This window comes from Grampus griseus (genome assembly GCF_964374135.1).
Source record: "Grampus griseus genome assembly, chromosome: 9".
Lineage (NCBI taxonomy): Eukaryota > Metazoa > Chordata > Mammalia > Artiodactyla > Delphinidae > Grampus > Grampus griseus.
Window position 1 is genome coordinate 32,005,114 of NC_139003.1, and position 15,486 is coordinate 32,020,599.

Sequence of the window (15,486 nt, forward strand, 5' to 3'; positions counted from 1 at the left end):
CAGCTACATGTAAAGGAATGAAATTAGAACACTCTCTAACACCATACACAAAAATAAACTCAAAATGGAATCGAGACCTAAATGTAAGACGGAACACTATAAAACTCTTAGAGGAAAACATAGGAAGAACACTCTTTGGCATAAATCACAGCAAGATCTTTTTTGATCCACCTCCTAGGGTAATGGAAATAAAAACAAAAATAAATAAATGGGAACTAATGAAACTTAGATGCTTTTGCACAGCAAAGGAAACCATAAACAAGACGAAAAGACAACCCTCAGAATGGGAGAATATATTTGCAAACAAATCAACGGACAAAGGATTAATCTCCAAAACATATAAACAGCTCATACAGCTCAATATTAAAAAAAAAACAACCCAATCCAAAAATGGGCAGAAGACCTAGATAGACATTTCTCCAAAGAAGACATACAGATGGCCAAGAAGCACATGAAAAACTGCTCACCATCACTTATCATTAGAGAAATGCAAATCAAAACCACAATGAGGTATCACCTCACACCAGTAAGAATGGGCATCATCAGAATATCTACAAACAACAAATGCTGGAGAGGGTGTGGAGAAAAGGGAACCCTCTTGCACTGTTGGTGGGAATGTAAATTGATACAGCCACTATGCCAGTTCCTTAAAAATCTAAAAATAGAATTACCATATGACCCAGCAATCCCACTCCGGGGCATATACCCAGAGAAAGCCATAATTCAAAAAGACACATGCACCTCAATGTTCATTGCAGCACTATTTACAATAGCCAGGTCATGGAAGCAACCTAAATGCCCATCGACACACGAATGGATAAAGAAGAAGTGGTACATATATACAATGGAATATTACTCAGCAATAAAAAGGAACGAAATTGGGTCATTTGTTGAGACGTGGATGGATCTAGATATTGTCATACAGGGTGAAGTAAGTCAGAAAGAGAAAAACAAATATCGTATATGAACGCATATATGTGGAATGTAGAAAAATGGTACAGATGAACCGGTTTGCAGGGCAAAAGTTGAGGCACAGATGTAGAAAACAAACGTATGGACACCAAGGGGGGAAAGCCATGGGGGTGGAGGTGGGTGTGGGAGTATGATTAATTGGGAGATTGGGATTGACATGTATACACTGATGTGTATAAAATGGATGACTAATAAGAACCTGCTGTATAAAAAAATAAATAAAATTAAATTAAAAAAAAGGGAATGAGAGCATGTCCTTCTACTCTGCCATCTTGAGTCAATCTCCCTATGACTTTAGTCTTGTTAATTAGAATACATCATTAGAATGCTTAATTGTATACCCTGATATGGACATTTACAAATAAAAATAAATAATTGCTCCTGAGTGAAATAAAAGACTTGGAGTTTCTTAAAAAAAAAAAAAAAAGAACATATATAAGAATCACCTAGAAAGCAGTACTCACCATAATAAAATCACTAACACTATATGAGTCATAAAAATATTTTATCTTATAAAAAAAAATTGAAAGTGACTTTATTACCAGAGAGCAATAAAGAAGTAGATTTTCAGGGAGTGTTACACAGCCTTTTGCCCAGTGCAGCAGTGGCCCAGGCTGAGGTCATCCCTTTGCAGCGCATCCTGCCAATCTCTTCCAGAACATTCTATTTGCTCTTTTGAGTAGAAGCAATTCTTGCTTTCCCATATTTACGTCAGTACTTTGCAGCCTTTTCAGGTAACAATTTCATGCCAGATTAAGGAACCGGATTATACAAGTTAAAACCAAACATTTGCTATTAGAATTGGTTAAACAAAAATACAGAATAGGAAGGATGGATTTCATCTTTTGAGGAAGAGGGGAAAAGAAACCCAAAGTCAAGAAAAGTCAGCACCTAGAATGATCTGACCAGGAGTTTACCCTGAAGCTTGAGAAAACCAAATTCTCTGATAATCTCCTCATCATTCTGGTTATGCCTGTGCCTATAGGCATTTAAGAGTGACCCAGGGGCAAGTGTGATGGAAAACTCACTTGTTAATGAGAAAAACCTTCAACCAACTAAACAAGATCTTTAAGGATGTTTCTGGAAAGAAAATATAATTTCTTTCCTGGATTTGTCTTGAAAGGCATAATAAAAACAGGTGACCAATTATGTTTGGGCAATAAATATGCTTTTACTCTTTCTATTTACACCGCAAAGGACTTAACATTTCAGCATTTCTTTTGTTGTTCCAATCACACACCTGCAGCTCAGTTACCACTGTCTACTGGAATCAGCAGCCTGATATCCTGAATAACCCATATTCACAGCATCCAAAATGCGACTCTTCCCTTTAGGACATTTTTTCCCCAAGAAATTCTCATGAGCTAATCCATCTTGAAATTATTTGCCCTTTAACAGAAGATCTATGCCCACTGAATCTCAGAGAGCCTTTTTTTTTGGATTGCAATTTGTAGAACATGGAACTTGACTGAAGAAAAATGGTCACAGCTATAGATATGCCCTAGTCTATATTTTGTCCAAAATTTTCTCAGTAACAGTATCTCTCAGTCTGTGCTGTACTTTTTTCCTGGCTATAATCTTTACTAATCAGTGAGAGAAAGGTTATCTGAGGTAAAACAAGACCAGATATGTAGACGGTTGCCAAGTACTGATTCTACTTCAGGTGGCGGCTTTCATTACTTGAACTGATTTCTCAAGTGGAGGGTTTATAGAAACACAATGTATAGATATTACCCTGTATTACTCTTAAGTTAAGGAAGAACAAACATATTTTAAACAAACAGAAGTGTTTGTGTTTTGTTTGTTTTTCATGAGCCATAACATATAAATTAAGGAAGCTATAATACTAGAGAATCATTTATTTGGTTCAGAATCATATCCTTATTACTCTAGCAGTTCCATTTAAGGTTTCAATCAGTCTCTAGAATCATGACCATTATTTTAGTCAATAAGTATATTAAGCAGCTATAAGCACATACAGACAATTCTTTCATAAGGGATACATATCCTTGTAGTGCAAAATAGCATACTTAATCACCTATGTAAAACGATAGCCCCATGAAAATGACATTAAGCCACTAACACATGAATATTGATATAACTTAATACAACTGTTTGGTTGTCAGAAATTTCAAATATGAGCTGAAGTCCACTCTGACATACTCATTTTTTTTTATTTATTTATTTTTTTTTTTTTTGCGGTACGCGGGCCTCTCACTGTCGTGGCCTTGCCCGTTGCAGAGCACAGGCTCTGGAAGCGCAGGCTCAGCGGCCATGGCTCATGGGCCCAGCCGCTCTGCGGCATGTGGGATCTTCCCGGACCGGGGCACCAACTCGTGTCCCTGCATCGGCAGGCGGACCCTCAACCACTGCGCCACCAGGGAAGCCCAAGACATACTCATTTTTAATATGTTAAACCTTAATTGGCTAATTCAATTGATACTGAAATTATCAGAATGACTTACTGTCTCAGGTTTTCAATTATTTTTTCCATTGCTTCTTCCCAGCAGTAGGCCTTAACCGACTGGATATTTTCAATCATTTCTGACGTGATCACCAGTCTTTCATTAATCTTTCCAGCTCTCTGATCTCTGTAAATAATCCATCCACCAATCAAATACTTAGTAAAAACAAGTCAAAATGTCCACTAAGAACTGCCCAAGCTTTTAAGAAAAGCCACATTTCTTTTATTAAAAGGATGTTTATTTTATTATCAAATATATAGTAACAAAAATAGTATCTGTCATTTAGTAAATGCCTCCCATGTGCCAGACACTGTATTAGATGCATGTCATACATTATGCCTAATCCTTCTGACAACCTAACAGAGGTGATTACCTCCATTTTAAAGACAAAAAAACCCAGAAACACAGTGGCTGAAGCAGCTTGACACAGGTCATGTAACTAGTAAGCATGAAATCTGGGATTCAAACTAAGAGCTATTTGACTCCAAAATTTGTACACTTTCTATCATACTCTAGCTGGCACACTAGAAGTCCTCTTTCATAAGCAGTGACTGGTGTCACCGATTCATTCTGTAATAAAAAGCAACTAAGGCTGTGGTGTGATGGTTCATGAACCAGGGTAGAAAAAGCCTATAAACTCTCCCCAAAATATATGTATTCCCTCCCATTCACATAAATGTTTTATCCATTGTACCTAAATCTCTGATGTGCAAAAAGTGAACTGGATGGTAACATATTTATAAAGAAATTCTATAGACTAACAAGCAAAAAAATGTCCCCTTGATATAGAAAGTATTATTTATGTCATGAAAATAATTCCTTTTTTTGTGACACCTAGCAAGGAGATCACGGTTCAGTGCATAGAGAAGTTCTGGTTTTATTAGAGTGGGCTTTTGGAAAACCTAATTTAAAACCCTTTCAAACTATGTACATAAGAGCGCTACCTGTACTTCATCAGCATTTTCCCTAATCCGGCTTGAAAAAGGGCAAGGACTATGAGAAAAGCAAGTCCACAGAAGGCGCAGGCCTGTAACAACTCCCAGAGCAGCCCCATCAGCAGCGTCACTTGCAAAGGAGCAATCCACACGAAATGTGCCAGTGCAAGTCCCTGAAAAATAAAATCACAGTGAAAACCACTGACATTTTTTCCTCCATGCCCAAAACAAAGGAAAAAACAATCAAAGAAGAAAGAAATCAAGCACAGTGAGCTCATACAATCAAACACTTCATGGTTCTGAACACACTAAAATCTAGGTATTCACTACATGGAACACGTAGCAATGTGCTTAAACATTCTATGCATAGGATTTCCCCCCAAACGAACTTCAAGTCACTGTGATCTTTTTCCAGTGGAATTGCATGGTGATTGAAGAATTTATTTTAAATAACTTACTTCTGTGTGGATAAAGCAAGAGCCATGACACAGAACATGAGAGAACAAAAGACTCTTCAGAAGTTCAATCTACACAACTGTACAACCCTATCACCTGACAATATATTCAGAATACATGCATGCTCAATTCAACAGTAATTTATTTAGCACCTGCTAAGGGTTTGACACCATGTAAAATACTAGAAATACAAAGGTAAATAAAACAATCTGTCCTCAAGGACCTTGAATTTTATTGTGACAGAAGACAGCACTGAACAAGAATTGCTCAGAGTATCATACTCAGCCAAAGTAAATAACTGATTTAAAGTATTAAAAGGAAACAAGGTCTGATAGGGACTGAATTTTAAAAAAACCTCATAAATACAAAGCAAGCTGAGGTGCCCTTGGGTGGTTCCGTGAGACCCCAAAATGCCACTCTGCTACACAACTGAGCCTTCTCAGTTTTCAGAAATAGGGAAGGTAGGGATGCTTATGACTTAACCACTTATTACTGTTATCTGACCCAGAAAACCTTTGGGGTTGTATGAGTTATAATAAAGATGCATAAAAGATTAAATCAGTAGGTACATACTTCATCAAATTTGTTCACGTTGTTGGAAAGGAGACTAACAAGTTGTCCAATACTTATTTTATCTAGAACACGGCTTGACAGCTTCAAAGTCTAAAAGGAAAATGGGAAGTTAGATGTTGCCAATGAACAATAGACAAATATATTTATAAGTAATGTTACAATACAGCTGAGGAATTAGGTAACCATGCACGCATTTTTAAGTTAAGGTAATGAAAATTATTTTATGTTCATCTAACTCAGTGTCTTCTCAGATTTATAAATATTTCTCTTACAACAAATATTACACTGGCATGCCTCTTCTTATTTTATTTTACAGTATCTAGAGAGGAGTAAATCTTTTTTCTAATCCAAAATGGGAACAACATTGTACTTAAATATTCATTTATATACTGTAGAGGGTTTTTTTTTTTTTTGCTTTTGTTTGTTTTTATAAAAGATGGAACCAAAGGCAGTGAAATTTGAGATTAATACCTTGGCCTTACAGGGAACTATATTCAATATCTTGTAATAACCTATAATGGAAAAGAACTGAAAAAATATATATATATCTATATCATTTTGCTGTATACTTGAAACTAACACAATATTGTAAACCAACTATACGTCAATAAAAAAAATTGTTTTAATAAAATCTTGGCCTTAAATTTTCATGCAATCTTATAGTAACTGTGTTGAATAAAATTACTGTTAAAGTCAATAAAATTATATTACAAATAATTTAATCATTAATAATTTTGTGAAAGATTACATTAATAAAAAATTCTTAAATTTTACAAAGAAAAATATATCCGTCTATACAGAATAGAATTTTTATGTAGATAAATTATTATTATGAAAGATCACAGTCATACTTTGCCTATAAAATTTAATAAGAATTGATTTGCCATTAGATGGCTTTGACTGAAAAGTACCTATCTAATATTTGCTTCAACTGAATCCCTCACATATGTATTGAGCACTTAGTAGACACAAATCACTATATTCAAGGCTTCAGGGATTATTGTTAAGATTTCTTAAACATAATTCTTGCCTCAAGATAACCTAGTACATACATAACTAAATATGATAACTTAGTTAAAGGGAGTAGATAGAATAAAATAGGGTGATTAAGAAAAAGTTCCCATATCTGGTTATATAAATCTGCAAATATTTTATTGAGGTTGAATTTTAAGATGGGTGTGTAATAATGAATAGCATTTAGATAACCACAGATGAATAAGGAATAAAGCAGTTAATTCCAAAATGCTATTAGAGCAATATGGGGCAGGGGCTGGGGGGAATCCATTGAGCTGGATGACACATGACTTGGTAACATACTCAGTCTCAGGTAACTTGAGACTAGGCTTAACATGGGTTCCACATGGCTTAACATGGAGTTTATGTGCACAATAAACAGTGAATATCTGTTCACTCTAGTTAACTTTATCTTCTTGAAATTCACAGGCAAAGCTCAATCTAGTTTGTATTTAGATTATTTAAAATGTAATTTGAATGTATCATGGTTACAGATTTTGGAACAAAGAAAACTATGCTCTATTACAAAATCTGGAACAATGTGGGAAGAATTAGTGGCTGCCTGCCACATGGATGAAACTGGTCAGATATGGTACCAGTTTATTTTAGGGACCAAACCACAGCCACATGGAGATGAAATTGTATTCTTTGGTGATGATGTTAATGCAGGTCAATAGGTGTGGCTAGAGGGGTAAAGAAAATGTGTAAGAACACAGATAATCAATGTTGAAAAAGGACAGACACAACTTCTAACTTTTCATTAATGCATTCTGGGTCTGAAAGCACATATATCGCTGTATTTGTGCTAAACATTATATATGAACTTATTCACAAACTAACCTGCTCCTTCTTTGATCTCCCCTCCCCTTAGCCCAGAGCACTCCATGTTTCTCTCTGCCTATGTAACACAATTTGACTTGTTATATTATTTCAGTACTTATTTTATGTTCTCTAATAGTTGGAAAACCCTCCACTTCAAGGATTGTGACTTACCCATTTTAGAAATTTTGAAGCAGTTCTTGCACAATGTTTTATACCTTTTAGGTCTTAGCTTCTCAAAATACTTTATCCATAAAATAGGTATAATAGTTTCTACCATATGGAGTTTTGGTCAAATGAAATGATATACCTAAAAATCACTTAGAAGCTTGTCATGTACATCCTTAGCTATTAGTTATCATTATGATAAAATCATTTTTATAAGTATTTTTAAACTGGATTCAACTTCCTTTGATATGCATTCTGTGTAAATTCTACCCTCCAAATAATACCTAATAATTTCTTCACTTACATATAATTTCTGGATCAAGATAAAATTTTTATTGATTTATCACCCATGCTTTCCTGGTACTTGTGAACTAATGAGACTGTGGTTCAGGTGATTTGATTAAACTGCAGAGTCGGTTTTTCCCTTGTGCCTCCACAAACGGCTTTTTTGAACAATAAAGTATGGCTATCAAGGTTTTACAACACCACCGATCTTGCATGTATATTATGGAAGTGTTATGGGTTATTTGCTAGAGGGAATTTCAGGTCCATGTCCCTTATAAGCCAAGTATATAAAGTTTTTACATTGGGGAAAGGAAAAAGAGAAGGGTAAAGCAATACCCAAATGATTCAACCAAACAGGTTTCTATAATCACTTGGTAGATCAAAGGGCCACACATGAATCAGGCTGGTGAAAGCACATGTCACTGAGATGACCTTAAATTGTGTTTGTAAGATAAGGAAGTCTTAATCTGAATTCATCCAAAGCACGCTTCAGCAACTTGGGCTCTTAACTGGACAATGCATACAGAAAAGCAGAGAAGGTTCTTATGGTTGCCATGCACGTGCTATTCTAAAAATTTTTAACTTGCATAACTTAGGATGACAAAAATCTAACTCAAAATAAGGCAGTGGGGGCTTCCCTGGTGGCGCAGTGGTTGAGAGTCCGCCTGCCGATGCAGGGGACACGGGTTCATGCCCCGGTCCAGGAAGATCCCACATGCCGCGGAGCGGCTGGGCCCGTGAGCCATGGCCGCTGGGCCTGCGTGTCCGGAACCTGTGCTCTGCAACGGGAGAGGCCGCAGCAGTGAGAGGCCCGTGTAGTGCAAAAAAATAAAAAGAAAAAAGAAAATAAGGCAGTGGATACCACCACTGTGTCACAACTAGTTAAGGTAGAAATTTCTATTGCTTGGGCTATTGTTAACAATTTCTTGTTATTGAACATAAAGATACATGGCATTTTACCATAAGATGATATTTTGTCAATGACTTTTATGCAGATAGTAAGAATCATTTCAATGGGAAGCCATGGATTTCAAAAACTGGTATATGACTAGTGAAAGAAAAAGAAATCTAAAATATAGGCAGTTTATAGAAGGCACTCAATAATTATTAGTTGAAGTAAAGTGAATTATCAGCGAAAATTAGAAATATTCATTATTGCTGCCATTTATTTCACAGGTATACAAAACTGATTTCAGCATTTAGCCCTTATTTGTATCAGCATGGCATTTAAAACATGATGCCACTAACACGTAGAATGGAGACTGTGCAAGAAAGTATTACCTTCTTATAAATCAAACTAAACATAGCTATTCTCATCTGCATTCCAATGCGATGGAGGCCAAAAATGGCTGGGTGAAGGAGCAGCATCCTCACGATAAAGAGAAGGCATAAGCCTATGCCTAGGTAAATCGCAATGGCACGTTCTACCTTGTTATCTGGATCATAGGAAGCAATGATTCTTCCCAGTAAGAGAGGCTGTACTGCTTTGGTGACTTCCTGCAGAAGACGGAAAACAGAAATGAAATTTTATTTTTCTTTCATAAAATGCCCTCATGATTTCAACACAAAAAGTTTCATCTTTACAGGAGATGAAAAAGAGCCATGCCATACATGAAACTCTTGATGTCCTTTGTAATATCTTTATACTTTGAAGTAACATTTTATTTTAGGTTACAGCAAAAGTCACTTGGAGACGTTTATGTATGAGGTATTCTTTACTAAAAAGTGAAGAGCGGCCATAAAGCAAAGGTGTAATTTCTGAAATAGTGTGTTAATTGGTAACATCTACATAGCACTTAACAATTCATAAAATATTTTTCATTTGATTTTTATGACAACTTTAGGAGTCAGAGTAAGCATTAATATTTTCACATTGCAGATGAAGAAACTGAAGCCAAAGAGCCCAAGTGATTTGACGTGATTTCAAAATAGAACTTTCAAAAGCACTTTGAGTGATGGAATTATTACCAAAATGAACAGTTTCTTGAGGCAACCACATAAAGGGGAACTGGCAACAGGAGGGAGGAGTATAAAGGCACAGGTGGTATTTAAAGCCCAGTGCCACACCCTTCGCAGTCTGGGATAGGTGGGGATTTTAGGAAAAAAGTGTGACAGAAGACTTCAGTCTCAGGCCAGTTTCCAACATTTCATCAAGTCCTCAAAGGCCTATGAGTTAACAAGGGAAGACCAAAGTTGTATTTTCCAAATCTTCCTCATCAGACTTTCCATTCATCACTAAATCAAATTGTTCATCAAATTCATTACCATTTTGCCTGAATATATAAGAATAGATCTGAACACATGGATTTGAACCCAGAAGGTCTAAGTCTTAACCATCTTGCTAATTTGCCTTCGAAAGAGAAAGACATGTAATCCTGTAATTTTGTTTTATGATGGCCTAGTGAAATGGGGATCTGAGGCTAAACCCTTCTGGGAAATAATATTATGCTAATTGATTCCATTTCAAATGTATATTTTCAAGCCAAACTGCCCCTTCCCCCAGTATTGCTCAGCATTACTTTCTGGCAGCCCATAATCTGCTCTTTTTTTTTCCATTTTCTACTATATCTTTTCTAAACCTCAGTGTCCAATCCCACCAGCCCTCTCATTCTCAATAAATGAAAATGCTTTCCTATAGCAACTTCATCCCCACAAGGAATCCTAAGCTATAGCACCATCATTGATTGACCACTAGCTTTGGGTAGCTGCTCACTCTATACCTGGTATTCAGTACCTCATTTCAAAATAACTGTGTAGACCAAGAATGTGAATGTAGGAAAAGATTCAAACGTTTTAAAAAAAGTTTACAAACTAATCACAAACATGGAATATTAGAGTTCTCTCATCTCACACAGCCATATTTTAATATAAGTTTGAATTTCAGCAAACAGATAGGTGCTGAAAAGAAAATCGTTAACTACCTACCCAGATATACCATGTTACAGTTGGCCAATATCAACTGAAGAGCACTTTTTTTTTGGAACTTCATATCATCTTTATTTTATATTTTTTAACATCTTTATTGGAGTATAATTGCTTTACAATGGTGTGTTAGTTTCTCTTTTTTAACAAAGTGAATCAGTTATACATATACATACATCCCCATATCTCCTCCCTCTTGCGTCTCCCTCCCACCCTCCCTAACCCACCCCTCTAGGTGGTCACAGAGCACCAAGCTGATCTCCCTGGGCTATGTGGCTGCTTTCCACTTAGCTATCTGTTTTACATTTGGTAGTGTATATATGTCCATGTCACTTTCTCACTTCTTCCCAGATTACCCTTCCCCCTCTCCATGTCCTTAAGTCCATTCTCTATGTCTGCGTCTTTATTCCTGTCCTGCCCCAACTACGTTCGTCAGAACTTTTTTTTTTTTTAGATTCCATATATATGTGTTAGCCAGCACTTGTTTTTTAAAAAGTAAATGAGTGGGGCTTCCCTGGTGGCGCAGTGGTTGAGAGTCCGCCTGCCGATGCAGGTGACTCGAGTTCGTGCCCCGGTCCGGGAAGATCCCACATGCCGCGGAGCGGCTGGGCCCGTGAGCCATGGCCACTGGGCCTGCGCGTCCGGAGTCTGTGCTCCGCAACGGGAGAGGCCACAACAGTGAGAGGCCCGCGTACCGCAAAAAAAAAAAAAAAAAAAAAAGTAAATAAGTGAACAATTACTGCTTGTTGGTATGTGTAATTTTATGCATGCTTTGTACTTTTGTTACACGTGTATCCATTTTTAGAATGTATAGAACTGTTTTTGAGGTTTTAAATTTTATATAAATGGTATCATATTGTGCTTCTTGCAACTTTTTTTTAACTTAAAAGTTGTGTTTCTGACATTTAGTCCCATTGACACTTGTATATCTACCTCATTTATTCTGAGCGCTGTTTAACATGACATCCTGTGAATAAATCAGGCTATTTGCCCCACTGCCCTATGTTGGAGAAGATAGGTTGTTCCCATTCGTAAACTATTACAATCTGTGCAAGTGTTGCACTCGCTGTTTTCATTAAATTCTATAGATCCATGCCAAACTTTCTCTAGAGTAGATAATTTTATTTCAAAATAACTCCTTAAACTAGGAAAATGTACAGTTAAACCTTGGATTTTAAATTATATGTATAAATATATCTGCAATACAAATATAATTTTCTATAGTATGTTTATAGTGGCAATATTTCATCCTCAAAATTATTTTTAGATCAATATTTTATCCTAGAATTTTTCAATATTATGCTGTTCTTCATAGACAAATGTCAATGCCGCATCTACTTTGATTTACTTTTCCATTAATAGTGGGTTTGCACTTGGCTAAAATGCTCTCAAGTTGCAGTCAAGGGCATTGGATTCATGTGTGCCACCCATGCTGGAGATATTGTGTGTGGCCACAAAGCAGAGAGTAAGTAAGGAGCTTTGATGTTTACCAGGCATACCACATAAAACATAATTTCTTGTTCATTATAAGACAATAACCAGAAGACTATGATCTGTGACTGCTTCTCATGAATCCAACTGCTTATATCATAATTAACATAATCACCTTTCTTTTTCCAGAACTTGTATATATATATATATATAACCTCCTAATAGATAATATTATCAAATATAGAACCACTGATAAAGACCACAGTACATATTTCTAAGGAGTAACTCCTATCTATGGAATGCTAAAAGGAGCATTCTGAGGAAAAAGAGAAATATTTTAGTAATTGAGCTGTACACAGAACTTTTAGAGTTAAAAATGTACAGGCTTACATAAGTTTTCTCCTATTGAGTAATCTGAACTAAAGTCCCTGCCATTGTATCACCATTATATTTTTTCCATAACCTGTCACCTCTATCACAATAGACCCATTTCCTGAATTTATTTTGATTTATAACAAAATAAATAAAATTGTGTCAATCTGATTCAGACACCTATTCTGCAGGTTGCATAACTGAATTAATTAGTTGTCTTCTTGCCTCAAACAAAAGAGGACATACTCATCCTTTGAACAATAACAGCTATTCCACAATGACACTGGTAGTATTACAGTGGGAGGGTACCTGTTCATAGAAAAAAAATGCAGTTTATTTCTGGTAGAGAGAATTCCAATAATTGGACCATCTGCCAACAGCAAAACAACATTAACCTCACCACAACATGGAACTGTCAACATTCAAGGACAAAATCAGCACTCCAGACCCCTCCCTCCTATAGTTTCCCCTACTCTGTTTTAAGCAGCATGTTCTCTAATATTTATAATGAAAGCATTTACAGACATCACCTGATTTTATAATTTGGAAGGGAAAACAATGGTAACTGATACCTAACTTAATCTATGTGTGCAGTCCTTTACAAAAATCATCCCTGTAATGACTGGGACAAACACAGTCCTCTATTCTTGATATGTGAAAGTTGTGTGAATCCTGTTGCCAGTATATTTTCAGTTACACAAGAAATTTCCCAATTTGCCACCATATAAAATAGTGTAAGCAGACTGAGGCTTGAATGTAATGAGTCGGAATGTAAATTATCTTGAAAATTTGATAAAATATTTTATTAAATTTTAATTAGACACAAATCAAGATGAAATTAAGGGTTCACTTAGATAATGGAAGAAGGCTGATACCAATCTTTAAGTCAGCATGACAGGGAAATGAACACTGAATTCAGAGTCATGAAACCCAAGTTCTTATCCCAGCATGTTATCTACACTCTGTGTCACCTTAGTCACTTCCCTTCTCTTGACAGTTTCCTCACTGATACAATGAGCGGTGGAGCAAGCTTATCTTAAAGTTCCCCTCCAGAGCTAGTATCTCAGATTATATGATCTGAGTCTGGGGCGTCCTGTGGCAGAGGCTGAGGATTCTTGGGCAAATGTCCTGGTACACATCCTGACATCGCTATGGGTGTTTTCTACTCAGAGGGATGCAGGTCTGAATAGGATGAGTTCAGAATGCCATGTGGGTAGAGGGGGTCAGGTTAGAGAACAGCACAAGTGACTACATTCCTGCTGGGAATAATCATGAATCTCAATTTAGATCAGCCTCCCAGGGGAATATTAGGAAGCCTGAAAATACCTCCTGGGAAATACATCTGGTCTCCCATGGGATCCCCCAGACCAGAACTTAAAGTCACTGTAGACGAGTCTGAATCCTTTAACCATTTTGTTCTACCTGCACACCTAGGACAGAGTCAGATGTTTCTAGAGATGGGGATGTCCGCTGGATATTCAGACCAAGAAAGAAAGTTCAGGTGAAAATAAAAAACTTAGTTCACGCTTGCAATTACATTAAATTAATTAATCCCCAAATAACTTTACTTTAAAAATTACAATTCCAAATCCAAAGCATAGTTGCTTCTAATACGGGAAGAATCATTACTGAAGAACTTCTAAGGTTACATTGTTTTCTATTGTGTGTAGTCAGTAAAATCATCATCATCATCATCTCAACTTGCTTTAAATATATTTTATATATCTTAATCCCAGAAATACAGAAATAAGAAAATAGAGATAATAGAAAATAAGAAAATAGATTCCTAGATACCAAGTGTAATAACCAATTAAATAAGTATCCCAATTATAGTAACGATACAAAAGATACTTCGTAAATACCAATAATTAATATATACATATCTTAAAATACATTCTAAAAAACGTTACTAAGACTTATTTCTTAAGTGTCAAATAAATGGAGAGACTTTAAAACTTTCCATAAAATAATCTGAATATTGCAAAGATTACATTCTCCTCCAAGTTATTTTATAAGATTAATACAATCTTCATCAGAATTCCAAGTGGATTTTTTGGATGTGAACCACAAGAGCAGGGACTGTCTTAGTTTATGCAACAATCTCAACATCATGCACAACACCTAGCACAGAATATCCACTCAGCAGATACTTGTTGAATCAATGGATAAAATGATACTAAATTTCATTTGGAAAAAAAAATGAGAGATTAATCAAAAACATTTGAGGAATAAGAATAATGTGTGAGAAGGTATACATTACTGGATATTAAATTATATTATACAGCTATAATAGTATGTGGCATGACAAAGAAATAGACTGACTTATCTGGAATGTTCAAGAACAGGTCCAAGTACATGTAGCAATTTTATATATAATAAAATATGGCATTTTAATTCAGTGGAGGAAGTGCAATAAGCAATGGAGAAACTGGATATTCATTTTTTTAAAATTAGATTTCTATCTCATACATACATCCAAATAAGTTCAAATGGATTCAATAGTTACATGTAAAAGATGAAATAATAAAAACATACATATGTGTTTACACAATATTTGGGTAGAAAGGACTTTTTAAAATGTCAAATGCCAGAAACAGAAAAAAAAACAAAAAAACTATGGATGCTGGCAACAAATTTTTAAAAACTGAAACTTCTGATTGTCAAGAAAATAAAAAATTAACAAAACTCACTAGAAACAAATGACAGTCACCTCATACTGCTCAGAATGGCCATCATCAAAAAATCTACAAACAATAAATGCTGGAGAGGGTGTGGAGAAAAGGGAACCTTCTTGCACTGTTGGTGGGAATGTAAATTGATACAGCCACTATGGAGAACAGTACAGAGGTTCCTTAAAAAACTAAAAATAGAACTACTATATGACCCAGCGATCCCACTACTGGGCATATACCCTGAGAAAACCGTAATTCAAAAAGAGTCATGGGGCTTCCCTGGTGGCGCAGTGGTTGAGAGTCCGCCTGCCGATGCAGGGGACTCGGGTTCGTGCCCCGGTCTGGGAAGATCCCACATGCTGCGGAGCGGCTAGGCCCGTGAGCCATGGCCGCTGAGCCTGT

At 36.1% G+C, this 15,486-nt stretch overlaps 1 protein-coding gene across 1 annotated transcript in view; it reads right to left on the reverse strand.

Annotated features, from left to right (window-relative positions):
• Positions 1-15,486, reverse strand: part of CFTR (CF transmembrane conductance regulator) — a gene marked incomplete at its 5' end in the record, with an annotated part of 192,659 nt that overhangs the window by 134,307 nt on the left and 42,866 nt on the right. Inside the window, 4 exons of the mRNA XM_082662061.1 lie at positions 3,438-3,563; positions 4,382-4,545; positions 5,402-5,491; positions 8,969-9,184. Coding sequence (XP_082518187.1) covers positions 3,438-3,563; positions 4,382-4,545; positions 5,402-5,491; positions 8,969-9,184 — 596 coding nt within the window. The remainder of the gene's footprint in view (positions 1-3,437; positions 3,564-4,381; positions 4,546-5,401; positions 5,492-8,968; positions 9,185-15,486) is intronic.